The sequence below is a fragment of the Aethalodelphis obliquidens genome, unplaced genomic scaffold (assembly GCF_003676395.1).
Source record: "Aethalodelphis obliquidens isolate GAN/ISIS:26980383/991018 unplaced genomic scaffold, ASM367639v1 scaffold7, whole genome shotgun sequence".
NCBI lineage: Eukaryota > Metazoa > Chordata > Mammalia > Artiodactyla > Delphinidae > Aethalodelphis > Aethalodelphis obliquidens.
In genome coordinates this window covers 20,805,250-20,822,544 of record NW_020837951.1, presented here as the reverse complement: position 1 = coordinate 20,822,544, position 17,295 = coordinate 20,805,250, and the positions used below count along the sequence as shown (strand labels likewise).

General features: G+C 48.0%; 1 protein-coding gene across 10 annotated transcripts in view; it reads left to right on the top strand.

The window, feature by feature from the left end:
• The first annotated feature begins 2,099 nt into the window (after nucleotides 1–2,099).
• SNX30 (sorting nexin family member 30) overlaps nucleotides 2,100–17,295 on the top strand; it is a 127,146-nt gene continuing 111,950 nt past the window's right edge. For 4 of the 10 annotated variants that reach the window (XR_003432537.1, XR_003432536.1, XR_003432535.1 and 1 more), the window contains exon 1: nucleotides 7,861–8,332. Coding sequence is in view for 4 of the 10 variants with exons in the window: in XM_027105180.1 (XP_026960981.1) it covers nucleotides 8,177–8,332 (156 nt within the window). In the remaining 6 variants the exon portion in view is untranslated. Of the gene's footprint in view, nucleotides 2,224–7,839; nucleotides 8,333–17,295 lie in introns of those variants that run through there. The other 6 variants (XR_003432539.1, XM_027105181.1, XM_027105186.1 and 3 more) reach the window with 5 other exon arrangements.

Genomic DNA, 17,295 nt, shown 5'->3' with positions numbered 1-17,295 from the left:
CGCAAAAAAAAAAAAAAAAAGTCTCACAGACGACTGGGTTTGATTTTGGAGAAAATGAATATTCCTACAGATAAGACTTCTAGAAGCGTCCATGTATGGGCCCCAGCTCAAAGTCTGCTATTCCTGCAAGCCGAGAGAATCAGATTAATGTCTGTGTGGTGAGTGCCGCTTCAGGCATCTCCCGTTTTCTTCATGAGTGTGGGAATGGTGTTCTGCCAGCCACATCGCAGGAAGACCCGAGCTGCTGTGCCAATCCCAGAATCCCGAAACGCCAGCACAATGAAGGGCCTTATCTAGCTGGGGTGGGCAGAAGCCCTGTCTTTAGCAAGTCACCTCACCTGCACCTATAATCTGGGTACTGAGTAGAAATTTCTTGCTGTGCCCCCAGCACCATCTTGCTACCCTGCCCACCAGTTATACAGAAAGACAAGGCCTTGTGCCCGTGTGGTCTCACTACCTCTGTATAGTGAGGATGAGTCTGTGGGCCTGCATGATCATGTATCACCCCATTTACAAAGCACAGGAGGGGCTGGGCAGAGCAGGGCTGCCCGGAGCTACCACAGTGGCAAGGATCTGGGAAGAGCTGGTGGAATTCAGAGGCCTTGGGAAGGCTCAGGAACTCTGCTCCTCTTTGGTTTTAGAGTTTTCCAGCATCTTTAGAGAATAATGTTTCTCCACCCTTTTATTCTTCTTTCCCAATATTACTGCTCCTACGTGGGAAAGGTTAATTAGGTTTAAATTTTCCCTAACAAGAAAAATTAAATACTAACGAATCAGATTTTGTTGGGTGGGGCTGAACTTTTCAGACAGCCACTGTAATATCTAAGACCTTTTTGCTCCCCTCCCCTCCACCCCAAGTACCAGTTTTCACCTTGCCCCTTCTGAGAATGCACATTATTGAAGGATGCTGCCACTGCTGGGAACATTGCTTCCCACAAAGGGGCACTCTCTTCTTAGACTTTCTTTTGCCTGCTTGTATTCCTCATCTTCTGAATCCCTATGGATGAGTTCAGCTGCATGTTAACAGAGATCCCCATTAAAGTGCCTGAGACCATAGGGATGTGGTTTTTTTGTGGTTTTTTTTTTTTGCGGTACGCAGACCACTCACTGTTGTAGCCTCTCCCGTTGTAGAGCACAGGCTCCGGACGCGCAGGCTCAGCGGCCATGGCTCACGGGCCCAGCCGCTCCGCGGCATGTGGGAATCTTCCCAGACCGGGGCACGAATCGGCAGGCGGACTCTCAACCACTGCACCACCAGGAAAGCCCTGGATGTGTATTTTTTATTTAAGAAGTCTGAGTCAGGTGCAGTGGCTCAATGACGCCATCAGTGACATGGTCACATTCCATTTATGCGCTCAGCTATACTCAGGGAGTTGGGAATGTCTCGCTTGTGGCCACAAGATGGCTGTAGCAGCTCCAGGCATCAGGGCCTCGCAAGGCTGCATTTGAAGGGTGAGGGAGGAAGAGAGACGGGACAACTAGCAGTCATGAGGGGCAAAGGAGTGGTGGCAACTGACAGTTGCTCACACATCTTTCTCTCCCTCTTATTTCCTCACTTCTTTACCTTTTGGCTTCCCCCAAACCAGCGTTCCCCAAACCCACATTGCATCAGTACGCATCCGAGTGGGAGGGAGCACAAGCATTAGAACTAACTGGCCGACCTCAAGCAAGTTACTTAACACAGCTGGGCCTCAGCTCCCTCACTTATGAAGTGAGGGTCGCAGACTAGATGCCTTATGTACGTAAACTTCTTAGTGAAGTATCACATAAAGGCTCACAGATCAGAAATGTACTGCTTGCTGAATTTTTACAAAGAACCAGCCCCACATTAAGAAACAGAATATTATCAGTACCCCAGAAACGCCCACATAGGTAACATTAGTCGACTTTTAGCTCAATACATTAGTTTTGCCTGTTTTTGAATTTTATACAAATGGAATCAGCGGGAGACATTCTTTCATCATATCTAGCCTTTTTTCACTCAACACTCTATTTGTGTAATTCATTCACCACGTTTTGGTTTTGTTTGTTTGTTTTTATTTTGGCAGCAACACGCAGCTTGTGGGATCTCAGTTCCCCAACCAGGGAATGAACCTGGGCCACGGCCGTGAAAACCCGGAATGCTAACCACTGGACCACCAGGGAACTCCCCAGCACGTTGTTTCTTCATTCGTCTTGCAGTATAATGTTCTACTGTGTGACCACACCACTGTTGACAGTCATGTGAGTTTTTTTCTAGTTTTGGTTACTATAAATCTCTGCTGCTGTGGAGGTTTCTTTTTAAATTTATTTCATTTATTTTTGACTGTCTTGGGGCTTCGTTGCTGCACGCAGGCTTTCTCTAGCCATGGTGAGCAGGGGCTACTCTTGTTGCGGTGCATGGGCTTCTCATCACGGTGGCTTCTCTTGTTGCAGAACATGGGCTCTAGGCACACGGGCTTCAGTAGTTGTGGCACGTGGGCCCAGTAGTTGTGGCTCGTGGGCTCTAGAGCACAGGCTCAGTAGTTGTGGCTCCCGGGCTTAGTTGCTCTGTGGCATATGGGATCTTCCTGGACCAGGGCTCCAACCCGGTGTCCCCTGCATGGGCAGGCAGATCCTTAACCACTGTGCCACCAGGGAAGCCCGCTGTGGAGATTCTTGAATCCACCTTTTGATGAATATACATATGCATTTCTGTTGTGTTCTGGGAGTGGGAACTGTTGGGTCATATGATGTCTGAATGTTCATCTTCTAGATGCCTTTAAAGATCATTCCTAAGTGATGGAACCAAACACGCTCATGGGGCACACAGCCAATAAACAGGCTTTCCATCCTATCCAAAGATTCACTAATTAGACTCAGTGCCAAGGCTTCCAGTACTTGTCAGCGGAGTACCTTCTCCCGCCCAACCTCTGTAATGGACAGTGACCACAAAGCAGTATACACAGAGCCACACGCTCCAGAGGTGGCTTGTGAAGAAAGCCAGGTTAACAAGTAGCCCTCGGTGCTGGCAGCAGATTATATTTCTGTGGCCAGGTGAGGCCCAGCCCCTAGGAGCCTGCAGGGCCAGCCAAAGAAGTCTGGGGGGCTTGGGAAAATATCTACTCCACTGTGAGACTCTTTACAGCCAGACCTATGACGTGAATCTGTCAAAAGATAGTTTAGTTCATCTGAGATCTTCTCCCAAACTGTAAGCACCTGGTAACTGCTCAATAAAAATAACACTAAAAGTTTAGGGCAAAAGGACCCAGTAATAGAATTTTGTAAGAGAAATCTGCCTATCTAAGCAACTTTTCAGCAAACAGGAAAATTTTCCAAAGTAAGAACTTAAAAATGCTATTGACAATAAGGGGCATGTCAATTTACGATTTAGAGAAATGGGTGGAGCTATGAGTACAGTATTTTGTTTTTTAACGTTTGTTTAGTCCTTTTTTTTTAACATTTTTATTGCAGTATAATTGCTTTACAATGGTGTGTTAGTTTCTGCTTTATAACAAAGTGCATCGGTTATACATATACATATATCCCCATATCTCCTCCCCCTTTCATCTCCCTCCCACTCTCCCTATCCCACCCTTCTAGCTGGTCACAAAGCACCGAGCTTATCTCCCTGTGCTATACAACTGCTTCCCACTAGCTATCTATTTTACATTTGGTAGTGTATATATGTTCATATATACACTACCACTCTCTCACTTTGTCCCAGCTTACCCTTCCCCCTCCCTGTGTCCTCAAGTCCATTCTCTAGTAGGTCTGCATCTTTATTCCTGTCTTGCCCCTAGGTTCTTCTTTTTTTTTTTTAGATTCCATATATATGTGTTAGCATATGGTATTTGTTTTTCTCTTTCTGACTTACTTAATTTTGTATGACAGACTCTACGTCCATCCACCTCACTACAAATAACTCAATTTCGTTTCTTTTTATGGCAGAGTAATATTCCATTGTATATATGTGCCACATCTTCTTTATCCATTCATTGGTCGATGGACACTTAGGTTGCTTCCATGTCCTGGCTATTGTAAATAGAGCTGCAATGAACATTGTTGAATGAACATTTTTGAATTATGGTTTTCTCAGGGTATATGCCCAGTAGTGGGATTGCTGGGTTGCATGGTAGTTCTGTTTTTAGTTTTTTAAGGAACCTCCATACCGTTCTCCATGGTGGCTGTATCAACTTACATTCCCACCAACAGTGCAAGAGGGTTCCCTCTTCTCCCCACCCTCTCCAGCATTTATTGTTTGTAGATTTTTTGATGATGGCCATTCTGACTGGTGTGAGATGATATCTCATTGTAGATTTGATTTGCATTTCTCTAATGATTAGTGATGTTGAGCATTCTTTCATGTGTTTGTTGGCAATCTGTATATCTTCTTTGGAGAAATGTCTATTTAGGTCTTCTTCCCATTTTTGGATTGGATTGTTTTTTTGATATTGAGCTGCATGAGCTGCTTGTAAATTTTGGAGATTAATCCTTTGTCAGTTGCTTCATTTGCAAATATTTTCTCCCATGCTGAGGGTTGTCTTTTTGTCTTGTTTATGGTCTCCTTTGCTGTGCAAAAGCTTTTAAGTTTCATTAGGTCCCATTTGTTTATTTTTGTTTTTATTTCCATTTCTCTAGGAGCTGGGTCAAAAAGGATCTTGCTGTGATTTATGTCGTAGAGTGGAGAACAGTATTTCTTATAGTCTGTAGACAGAATCATCATGAGCATCAGCTAGGACGTTGTTTAAGAAAAGGCAGATTCCAGATTCCCATCCCTGAATCAGAATCTCTTAGGTGGGCCTAGAAATTTGCATTTTAACAAGCACACAGGTGGTTCTTCGGCACCAACTCCATGATCTGTATTGCATTCCTCACCTTACAGGGTCTCTATGCTTTCAGGGGAGGAGCTTCTACATGGAAAGGTAAAACGATCCTATCACTTACCCACAAGCCTCTCTGCCGGTTCTGGGGCAAATTCTAGTTTCTTGTTTGCAAAACTCCTCAGATCCTGGCCTCAAGTGGAACTGCTGGCTTTTGCTTTTTCCCGGAACATCACTGGCTGAATTAAACTGTGCACACAATTTTGCCTCTGTTGGCGATAGTGCCGTCTCAGTTGCCCCTCTTGTTTGAGGCAGCCCTCTGTGGCCTTCTACATGTCACTCTGAATGCTCTTTGAAAACCTCCTTTGTCCTCATCAGCCATCCACTTCAGAAGTGGTGTTATTTTGAGGCAGGGTTTGGGATGCCACATAAAATAAAGCTATGATTGTATTAAAAACCAGAAGAGGATAAGCAGCTAACACAAACATGAATAAGGCCTAGACACATGCTGTACCAGGAGAGAGAAAGAAAGAATGCTTCGTTGTGACTCTGCTTTGTTTTTAAGGTCTGGGTCTCATGCAAAGCCCTGATAGACTCGCTATGAGGTTTTGGGATTCTGGCTTGGCATACTTACTGAATTCTGGGGCCCAAGGCCCTGTCTTCTGAAAGGTTCCAGCCTAAGTGCCTAAGGTTCCTTGTGGACAGGAATCGGGGGTTGGGAGGTGGGGGAAGGGCCCATGCTGTGTTCCTGGGTTCTGGTGGCATCTCCCCGTACCCCACGCACACACATCCGGTGCATTTTCCTCAGAGATGAGCCCTAGAAACCGAAGCTTCCCTCCATACATTCCAATAAACCCTACAACATTTTGCTCTGATACAGAAACTTCACGTTTCCTCCTCACCACCGTATTGCTTTGAAAACTTTTAGTAAAAGCACAGTCACATAGTCTGGGACACTTGCTCTGTTTCAGTGACAATTTCCCCCCACAAGGAACACTGAAATACAACAGGAAATAGTGAATATGAATAGGCAGTCCTGGGCTAAATTTGACTGGTGGAAACTTTATCCTAAAATGTTTTCCATAGAAATTCACTTTCTTTAGTTTTGATGACTACCCACTGGATCATTGTGGCCACATGCCATTGACCAACGAGGAAACTGGAAAATAAACTTTCATATGGCCTTTCAGGAACTCTGTTTTGTTTTTGTTTTTTAAACGGTGGGAGCATAGAAAAATGATACTCTGACCCAAAATGAGCAAATAGAGGAGTTTGGAGAGAGCATGTTTATTTATGAAAACTTTATGATTATCATTTCATAAGAATAGTAGAGAAAGCATGAGAGAGAGGGAAAGGAAGGGAATTAACATTCAGGGAGCATCTATTCCATGGCAGCATTTGGCTGGGAATATTACATACCGAAGGCTCTTTCATTCTCACAACCACCAAGTAAGGTAAATATTATTACCTGCTCTCTGTCCTTCTTTTTGGGTCAGGAAGCAGGTTCGTTTAGGTAACTTGCTAATCACCCACTTATATTTAGCAATCAGGAATTCAGATGTGGCTCTCTTTTCACTCTTCCCTGGCATCTTGAGGAGAAAGCTGTGTGGAGTCTTAATAAAATGAGATCTCAGTTGTGGGAAGGTGGCCTGGCTATTAAAATAAACAACATCATTCAATTAAAAAAACCTATGTTATACATCTATAGAACACTCATTTCTAGTTATATTCATGCTATTTGTTTTAATCAGAAGAACAAATAATAGGGTCTGTTGTAGTTGTAAGCAGCCCTTGAATATAAAAGTATTAATTTTACTCAACTCCAAGAGGACCGGACACCGGCATTCCTGTGAGGTAGATGCAGCATTTAAAAAACTGTTCCCAGTGTCCTCTGAGTTCTGTTTTCCCCAACCAGGGCAGACCCACGTGGGGGAGAGAAAAGATAACTTGAGGACTGAGGCCGGATGACTTAGACCAGGGGAAATAAGGGAAGGTCTCTGAAGCTCAGTGAATCCCTGGATGATATTTTGGGTCAGCTTCAACTCTTGGCATTCCCCTCCTGCTGAAGTATCACTTGTTTCTTTAGAAGAAAAGGGTGGTGGAGACCACAGTGAGTCCCGACTTCAAGATTAGTCAGGTAAAATTGGACGAACCTAAAGAGTTTGGGAATAGATCGGAAAAATGTGCTCCCTTACAGCGGGCCTCCTCCCCATTACGCTTCTAGTATCAACTTGTTCTTACATGGGCTGATGGCCTCTACTGACTTGGCCCTGAGCACAGTGTGAAGCTGTGAAGCCAGGTAAGGTGGAAAAAAGAGGTGAACTTCCACCCTCAAATAGCCAAGTAACGCCTTGACTATCTCCATTCTGCTAGCAAATAAAGCTCAGAATCCAGCCCAGCCAGAGACTTGGAAAGGAAGCACAGAAGCATGAAAAATAAAAACGGGAACCTCACGATTCTTTCAAACGGCAGTTTGGTCAAGGTGTGAGTTAAAGAGTCATAGATCATGTGTAGCACTCCCTCTTTATTTACTGATGCTCACTCTTCTGAGGTTTAACCTTACATAAACCCGGTGAACTGCAGAAGCAAGATGGCATGGGATCTCAGTGTGCATTTGAAGAAACTCCACACTGCGTCTTTGAATTTCCTTCTAGGTTCCCCGCCTGACGTCTCTATCTCCTGGGAGCCTCATAACCTTTTTACGCCACTCTTATAAAATGTGTCATAATTCCTCTTATCCTGGGTTATTTCAGAGGCCAGAAGATCCCGACGCACGTGCGTGTTCTAAAGCCCCCAGCCCCAAGCGTGGCTGCCCCTGGGCGCAGCAGTAAACGCGGGTGGAATGGAACAGGATCCTCCAACGTCTTTTTCCACCTCTGATTTCCGTTAACCATTAGCTCCGGGGTCTGCACGCAGCCCCCAACGGGCCAGGAGGCGAGCTTGGACTCCCGGTGGACAGCGGCGGAGGACCGAGGGCGCACTTCCTGCGGGACGGCGGGAGAGGGCGGAGCTGCCCGCCTCCCCCCTCCCCCTCCCCCGCTCTCCCCGCCCCCTCCCCCTCCGTGGGCTGCCGGGGGCCGCGGGGGCGGGGCGGCGAGCGGGCTGGGCGGCGTGGCGGGGCGGGCTGGGCGCCCTGGCTAAGGTGCGAGCGGGTCCGCTGCGGGCTCCGGCGCGGAGCGGAGTGGAGCGGAGCGGAGCGGAGCAGTCCGGCCCAGCCCAGCGCAGCCCGGCGCGGGCATACGCGAGCCGGCGGGTGGCGGTGGCTCCCAGCCCGGCTGGTGCTGGGCCTCCGACCGAGCTGCGGCCGAGCGGGGCCTTGGCCCGGGCTCTGGGGAAGCCCGCCGCGGCGTGCTGCAGGAGGAAGCGGCGGCGGCGCGTCCCGAGCCGTGCGCGCCATGTCGGGCGGGCCCCCCAAGGCCCTGCCGTCCACTGGGCCCCAGTCCCTGCGCGACATGCCGCACCCGCTGGCCGGCTCCAGCAGCGAGGAGGCCGTGGGCGGCGACAGCACGCCCAGCCCAGACCTGCTGACGGCCCGCAGCTTCGGCGACAAGGTGGGGCGCGCGGGGCTGGGGACTGGGAGGTTCGTTTCGCTCCCGAGCGGGATGAGGGATCTGGATCTGGTCCCTGCTGGGCACCGGGCCGCGCCCACTCTGGCGCCCCTTTCCGGGGGACAGGCTTGCCCTCGCCCCAGAGCCTTGGGGAAAAAGCGTCTCCTCCCTACCGCCCCCTCAGGGTTGCAGCCTCTGGCGGAGCGGCCAGAGGGGACGGGCTTGCCCGGCTGGTCGCGAGGCCAGTGACAGCTGGTGGGGAGGGGTCCTGCCTGCCCGCTGTGGCTGGAGGCGTGCGTGCAGTGCTCAGAGCCTGTGTCCTGGGATGGGGTCCCGGTTCCTCCAGGTGCATCTCTGAAGACTGAGCTGCCGAGTCACTTGTAGCTCCTCCAGTTTGCTGCGACTGCAAAGAAGCAAGAGTTAATGGTTTTCCGTGGTCTTACTGCCAGAGGCTTCTTACCCCTGTCTGTCATGGGGGCAGTGATCTTTGTTTAGGTTTGCTTTGTGCCCTGAGGAGTCACCTGACTCCGACCCCAGGCGGCAGCGGGAGTAGAGTGGCCCTGGGGTTTTCTGTCTGGGGCTCCATTTACCTCTCACTGTCTCCCACGCTGTTTAGGTTTGGCAGAGGCTTGTTTTGTGGCTGAAGGGAAGAAAGGTCGCCCTTTGACCTTTTTTGCGTAGAGGGGGGGCTCCTGATTTTCTTAGAGCAGCATATGACCCTCCTGCTGCTTTGAGAGACAGTGAGGGGTTAGGGGCGGCATCTCCCTTCCCCCCCTCCCACCCGTTGCCACTTCAGCTGTGATCAGGACTTGAGCTGATTGTATCAGCGCTGCTGTTGCCACTTAGTCAATAATTGCAGAAATTAGAATTGTTCTCCACACCTGTGATCAGGTGTAAATACTAAGTGAATGCCTCTTAGTAAAATACTAAGTGAAGGGCTCCTTGTCCCAATACCGAATGGAATCAGGAGACCCAAATTTCTTCCCCCTTAGATGGGAGGGCATGTGGTACAGTAAAAATGAGTGTGAGTGCACTAAGCAGTCAAATTAGCCAGGAAGTGGGAATTGATGTACCTTCCCAAGAGGGTTCGTGAAAGCAAAGAGTGGGGCAAGTTGGGGGGGGGAGGCAAAGCATTAGTAGCAAGTAAACTTTAAAAAGCTAATAAAACCAATGGATTGAGCAGCTGGGGGTGTGTGTGTGTGTGTGTCTTTGTAAGTATTTCTCTTTATTTTATAGAAGATTATAGACTATATGAAGGCTTGAGTCGCTTGGAAATACCTTGCCCATATTTGACACTCAATAAGTAATTGTTGAATGAATAATTTGCTTTCTTTGTTTTTGTTTTTGTTTTGCGGTACGTGGGCCTCTCACTGTTGTGGCCTCTCCCGTTGCGGAGCACAGGCTCCGGACGCGCAGGCTCAGCGGCCGTGGCTCACGGGCCCAGCCGCTCCGTGGCATGTGGGATCTTCCCGGACCGGGGCACGAACCCGTGTCCCCTGCATCGGCAGGCGGACTCTCAACCACTGCGCCACCAGGGAAGCCCAATTTGCTTTCTTATGTACAGAGAACTTGGTCCTATGTGCATGTAGGATAGGAATTGAGGTTAAACTTATAATTTTTTTCTCAGGTCTGTGTAGGATAGTGAATTAATTATATATCGCTGTGTAACCAATTACTGCAACATTTAGCATCTGAAAATAGTGTCTGTGGGCCAGAAATCTGCAAGCAGCTTAAATCTGGGTGGTTCTGACTCAGGTCTTTTATGAGCTTGCATTCAAACTTTGACTAGGGCTGCAGTCACTGAAGACTGGGTTGGGGGTACGTCCTCTTCCAAGCTCACTCTCTCGGCTGTTGGCAAGCCCTCTCCATAGGGCTTCTTGAGGTGGCAACTGCTTTCCCCCAGAGCAAGTGATCCAAGAGATGGAGAGATCCCAAGACTCAAACCACAGTCCTGTGTAATCTAGTCTCGGAAGCGACATATCTCTGCCGTATTCTGTTGGTCACACTGGCCATCACTGGTACAACCTGGGAAGAAGGTATGAATAATACCAGGAAGCGGGAATCATCGAGGTATCTTGGAAGCTGCCTGCTACAGATGGCTCTTTTAAATATCTGCTTAATGATCCATTCTTGGAGGACACCTGATGCAGAAAAGTGTGGGCATTTTGCTACTAAGTACTGGGAGGACAGATGCCCTGTATCCCTGAGATCTAGTTGGTGGACAGGAAGTCGAGCCTAAGTCTAATTACTTCTGGCTTCCTTCACAGGGACAGTTCCATGAGAGAGATGGTCTTGAAGGCATTATTATTAATTATTGAATATTTAATAAGTCTCCTTAGAGCTGCGAGGAGCATCAAAATGACATGACTCCCAAAGGCCTGATTTATAGTTAGCCACTTTTCCTTAGAGGGCAGTATAATTTCTTCCTCTGACTGGGAGTAACATTTTCCTTGAATCTTGGCATACACATATGTTCTCGTAACTCTGGAGAAATTTCTGCAGAGAGAAGCTACCAAGCAACAGGTGAGTCAGGACCAGTGGAAGGAAGCCTTCCCTTTGCTCTTTCTCTTGCCCAGGAAGTGTGGGGTTCACCGGAGGGGAGGTAGGAGCATTGAGTGCTATGGTCTGTCTTTGAAAAGAAGCCTGTGTCTTCTTGCCTTTTACAATGGACCTTGGGGTTGTGATCCTGGATGCCTGATTCAGAGTCAGTTCTGAGGGTTTGACAGGCTGCTCATAGTGCAGGGTTATTGTATTATGCAGAGGGGAATTGCTGAGGTGCCACGAACAGGAAAGCCTTTCGTCTCGGTCCAGCGGACACTTCTCAGTGGCCTCTGGGGTTCTGGGAAGGAGGAGAAGACCAAATGTCATGGCCTCTTCATCCACAAAATTGAAAACCATTCAAACCATGGTGTGAAGGGAAGAATCTTTTCTATCTACCAAGGGTTGGTTGCTAGGAATTCTTTTGGCTGGCTAAACTCCCCAGGCCTTCTAGCCCTGTATCTTTCATCTCCACCTGAAATGTAAATACACCACTTGGCCCTTTCTGTCTTTTTTTGCTTTTATCTGCAAACCACTGTGGGCTTGCTTCTCCCCTGACTCAGCCTCTAACTCCTGTGTACCTCCCAAAGCCTGACACCAAGCCCTCTCAAGCCCCACCTGTGGTTAACACCTCTACCCACATCCTCAGTCTCTTCACTGAACTCTTCCACCTACCTCCTGCCCCCTTAAGTCACTGCTTCCCCTGAAGTCTTCAAAATGGAGGTGTCTTTTCCTCCTACACTCCACTTATTTCAGGTTCAGGAGATGCGGGTCAGTAGTGTCCTTTCTCTCCACTGCCTTTTTTTTTTTTTTTTTTGGCCGTGTTGGGTCTTTGTTGCTGTTCACAGGCTTTCTCTATTTGCATTTGCGGCGAGCGGGGGCTACTCTTTGTTGCGGTGCGCATGCTTCTCATTGCGGTGGCTTCTCTTGTTGCAGAGCACGGGCTCTAGGTGCACAGTCTTCAGTAGTTGTGGCACGTGGGCTCAGTAGTTGTGGCTCACGGGCTCTAGAGCGCAGGCTCAGTAGTTGCGGCGCATGGGCTTCGTTGCTCTGCGGCATGTGGGATCTTCCCGGACCAGGGCTCGAACCCGTGTCCCCTGCATTGGCAGGTGGATTCTGAACCACTGCACCACCAGGGAAGTCCTCTCCACTGCCTTTTAACGATCAAGTGCTGCCCCTCTGAGGCTCATGTCATTGTATTTACTCACTCAGCAAACATTTGAGGGCCTCCTACGAGCCAGGCACTGTTTTAGGAACTCAAATGCACCAGTTGAAAACCCCTGCCCTCATTGGGTATATTTTAGTGAGTACGTACTATTTTATGTAATAAATGCTGTGAAAGGAAGAAAAAGTTGGGGGGAAGGGAGTGTTCAGGATCACTGGCTGAAGGGAGGCAGCTTCAGTTAGACGCTACTGAGAACTTGAGATTTGAGCAAAGACTTGAAGGAGGTGAGGCAGTTGGCGAGTGGATGTCTGGAGGAGTGTCCTGGTGGAAGAAGTAGCCAAAGCAGAGGCCTGGCAGCTCCTGCCCGCTGTGATGGGGCCCGCTGTGGTTGGGGCAGAGTGAGCAATGGGGAGTCCTTGGCCAAGGGCTGGGAGGAAGGGGGCCACATAGTCTGGGGCCACTCTGGGAACTTTGGCCTTTACTTTGAGCGCCATTGCAGGGACTTGAGCAGAAGGAGGGTGTGATTTATGTGTTGAAAGGATCACACAGGCTGTTGAATTGAGAATCCTTTATTTGACTATTCCACTGAATTAGGTTTCTTTTCCGTCAAAAACACATAAATCAAATGCAACCTGGCTGAAGAAAAGAAAAAAATCTATTGGCTCATGTTGAAAAGCCCCAGGTATTTTGGCTTCTGGAGTGGCTGGAACTAGGTATTCAAATGATGCTGGGAGTCTGTCACTTTTCATCTCTTGACTCTGCTTTCTCCTCTCTGTGTTAGCTCTGTTCTCAAGCCGGTGAAGGGATATAACTTTGCAACTCCAGCAGAAAGAGAGCACCTCTTTCTTGATAATTCCAGCAAAAGCTCTGGGCTAGTGTCTCCTGGGCCTAAATTGGGTCAGGTGCTGAAGCCAGTCTTTGTAACTCTGACTGCCCAAGGCCTGGACCAGGTCCTTATCTTTGGAGGGTGGAGAAGGGAAGTTTTTGTGTGTATGTTTTAACTGTGAAATATAAATATGTGAAGTATAGAAATGCATCTGTATTAATAAAATGTATCTATACAGTTTAAAGAATAATAAAATGAACACACATAAAGTTAAGGCATAGACTCTTACCAGTATTTTGGAAGCCCTCTCTGTGCCTGGGGAGGAAGGAGGTGGTTTCCAAAGCAAAGTCAGGATGCTCCTCCTAGAAGGAGGAGGAACGAATGAATGTTGGACCAGCATCTGTTGTTTCACAGATGTCCATTACAGACCTTCCACTGCCTTCTTTGCTGTCACTTTGTAACTTCCCTGTTTCTCTTGTTCATTAAAATCTTGAAACCCCCCAACTAACTGTCTTCTCAAATCATGCCTTTACTTAAGGGGACTCTGTCCAGCTCTCTAAAACTATCAGTTTCTTGACCTTTTATCTAGTCACCTTTCCCTTTTTTCCAGTTCATTTGCCCTCTCCCCCGGCCACATCCCTGCATTATAATACCTACAACTGTTCCTGCCCTGAAATAATGCCATTACTAAGCTCTCATCTTGCGGTGCCCTCCTCCCAGTCAGTGAGAACTGCCTACACCTGTTCCCTGACCCCTTGTTTTCACCTGCCTCCTTTAGATTCCACGGCTTAACTTGTCAGTTGCTCCTGCCACTGTCCTTTACGCAGCTCCCTTGCTCTCCTTTTACATCCAGCTTGGGTCATTCCATTTGTTCCGTCTTTTGCCTGCACCTCAGGTGTGGAGGTGCCTTGAGAGTTGCTGCCAGTGTAACCTCACAGCTTCCAAGCACAGTTGGGGCCTCGGTGGTGCTGAGCCATCCTTTCTTTCTTTTTTTTTTTTTTAATGTGGGATCCTAGTTCCCCGACCAGTTACCCGCGCCCCCTGCGTTGGAAGTGCAGAGTCTTAACCACTGGACTGCTAGGGAGGTCCCATGGGCCATCCTTCCTTTCCACAGAGGCTCCCACTCTGTACCGTGGCTGATCTGAAGCTTTGCTCTGCTCCTCACACCTTCCACGCCCCTCCCCCCCCCCCCCCCCCCCGTTCTGCTGATGGCCTCACTTTCTACCTTAGAGAAGATAGAAGCCACCGTAAAAGAACTTTCACCAAACTCAAAATGATCAGAATCTGTGGCCGCCCGTTCTTTGCCCCCGTTTGCTAAGGCTGATCCTGGAGTATGTGGCCTGCCCCCTCTGGCCTCTAGAGACCCTGCTGTCACTCCTGTGTCTTCAGACTATCAACTGGCTCATTCCCATCAATTTTTTTTAAAATTTTTAAATTGAAGTATAGTTGATTAACAATGTATTAGTTTCAGGTGTACAGCAAAGTGATTCAGTTATATATATATCAGTATAAAACTGAATCACTTTGCTGTACACCTGATGTATATATACGATATATATAAATATTTCAGATTCTTTTCCCTTGTAAGTTATTACAAAATACTGAGTATAGTCACCTGTGCTATACAGTAGGTCCTTGTTGGTTATCTCCTTTATATATATACTAGTGTGTATTTCGATCCCAACCTAACTTATCCCTCCCCCTGCCCCTTTCCCCTTTGCTGACCATAAGTTTGTTTTCTGTGTCTGTGGGTCTGTTTCTGCATTCCCATTAATGTTTCAACATGCGCGAGGTGCTCTCATTTCTAAAACAAACCAAGTAAAGAAAACTGTTGTGATGCTTCCTTCTCCTCCATCTCATGCCCTATTTTCTGACTCTTCTTCACCTTTTGAAAGAAAGGTTTGCGCTTCTTGTCTCTACTTCCTAACCTCTGGCTTACTTCTCAGCCTACTGCTGTCTGGTTTCTGGCTTTACTACTCAAGGTCCCTCGTGACTTCCTTATTGCTAAATCCAGTAGACGCTTCACATCCTTGTCTTCCCTGACCTCTTGGTAGGTAGCACTTGATCCTGTTGAGTAACCCACTGCTTGAAACTCTCCTCGCTGGGATTTGTGTTTTAGAGCGTGCACTCTGGAGCCAGGTTGTCTGGATTTTAATCCCAGCTCCACTACTTACAGTCTTTGTGACAGTAAATTATTTAACCTCGCTGAGCCTCAGTTTCCTCCTCTGTGAAAAGGGGATGACAGAAGTACCTACATCACAGGGTTGATATTGAAGATCCATTGCGTTCATACTTAGAGCAGTGCCGGATGCATAGTGAGCCTTTAATAACCGTGAGAAGGTGGTGGTTATTCCCTGATACTGACCTCTCCACATTTTCTTTGTACATTGTTGCCTATTCTTTGTCAATTTCAGTATCATTTGTGGTCTGGTCAGGAGATAAAAACCACTGTAGGTTTTTCAAACTGAGAGACTTAATACAGGGAATTAGCTACATAGGTGCTGGGAAACGTGTGAAGTCAAGCAGAGGACAGGGAGGTAACCCAGAGAGTAGCGATAGCAGGAAACTGCAGTCACCCTCAGGGCTGGGGGGGTCAATGGGAGGAGGTGAGATTAGAAGAATCCAGGAGCTTCTGTGGGAACTAGACCATGGCAGGGCTGCTCAACAAGAGCAGGGACCTCAGGCGGAGGGAGCCCTGGAGAGGAAGCAGCTAAGGCCAGGGATGCTATCTGAACCAGAGAGGAGGGGTTGGGGTAGGGGAGAAGCACCCTGGCTTCTCTCCTCCTCCTGCTTTTGGTCTTTCACCTGTATCATCCGTTGGCCCAAATAGCTTCCTTGGTGGACATGTGACCCTAGCAGAGTCAAATAGCCAAAAAGAGATTTGCTCAGATGGCTGCTGGGGGAAAGAATCTCTCTTTTTGTTAGATTGTGAGCCTTTGTTTCTTGTGATGTGGAGAGTGCCTGCTTAAGAATGAAGCCAGAGAGGAATGTGGAGCTGGAGAAAAAGAGGGCGACAGGCCCTGAAGATCCCTTGAATCCCGGATCCACCTGTGCCAGCTGCGCCTGAAGCTGGCACTGCTGCTCAGCGGGCATCCTGGTTACAGGAGGTCATGAATGCCCTTTTGTTTATACTATTCAATTTGATTTGATTTGTCACTTGAAACTTAAAAAAAAAAAAAAAGACCAATACATCGACCTTAAAATGTTAAGTGAAAATTAAGTTTTACTTTGGGATGGTTAAGAGGAGGGTGCTTAGTTCCTATTGGTCAGCCCCACTCTCAGAGTGTATTATCTGCAGATCAGCTTTGGTGGCAGAGGTGTGTTTTCACCAGGTCCTTGAAGTTTGAGGAGGCTTTCAGGTGCCGGGTGGGGAAGGCGTCATGGGCCAGGGGAGCAGCTTGAGCAAAGCTCCTGAGATGGAAAAGACTTGTGCCTGCTGGGGTTGCCCTGGGTCGGGTCATGTGTTGGGAGTGGGTTTGGAGAGTCCAGAGGTGGGGATTAGTGAGAGAGGAGGTGGGAGGACACAGCAGGAGGAGGCTGTGACTGCTCCGAATGCTCTGATGTGGAGGTTAGCTTTTATTCTTTAGGCAGGAGCCAGCCGTAGAGGGTTTTTGAGCAGGGGAATGTGTGATCAGTGCTTGGGACGGGAAGAGACTGGCAGTGAAAGAGGTAAGTTAGAAATGTGTCGGTTTGGTTTAGGTTGAAGTTGTCGCCTGGAAGAACAAAGAACAGAAAATGTAAAGGTGACTAGTTTTGGTACAGTGGGGATGACTGGTTTTCTAGTCTAGGAGACTGGTGCCGACTGGTGCCCTCACTGAGAGGGGGAACACAGATTGGGAAGCAAGTGTGAGCAAGTGTAAAGATGACTAGAATGCAGCGTAAAGTCAGGAGCTGGGTCAGAGTTCGTCTGGACACTGCTGTTGAAAGCCCACTCAGACTTCAAGGCTTAGCACACATGCTGCCTCCTGGGAGCTCTTCTGTATTATATAAACGTGTGACCCCAGCAGATCCAAAGAGAGATGGGAGTGGAAGATGTAGAGGTTGAGGTCAGAATTTAAACAAAGTGAATATTAGCAATCAGATGTAAGGCGAGAGGTCGTAGCAGTTTGTAGTGAGAAGGGTGGTAGCTTGGGGAAAAAGCAGGGTTGAGGGAAGGTCTTTAGGACAGGGAAGAGTTGGGGGTTAGTGGAGGTTACCGGGAAGAAGGCAGATGAGAGTCTCTCAAAATAAGTACATAAATAACAGCTTGGCAAAGGTGCAGTAGTTCATGTATGAGCAATTGGGTTTGTTTACTAGATTCTAGAGGGGATCATATGCTCTCTCCTGTTTGCCTTGCCCAGCAGAATTCCTCATTTTGGCTGCCACAGAGCAGGGATCAGGAATTATTGTCGTGTGTGTGTGTGTGTGTGTGTGTGTGTGTGTGTGTGTGTGTGTGTG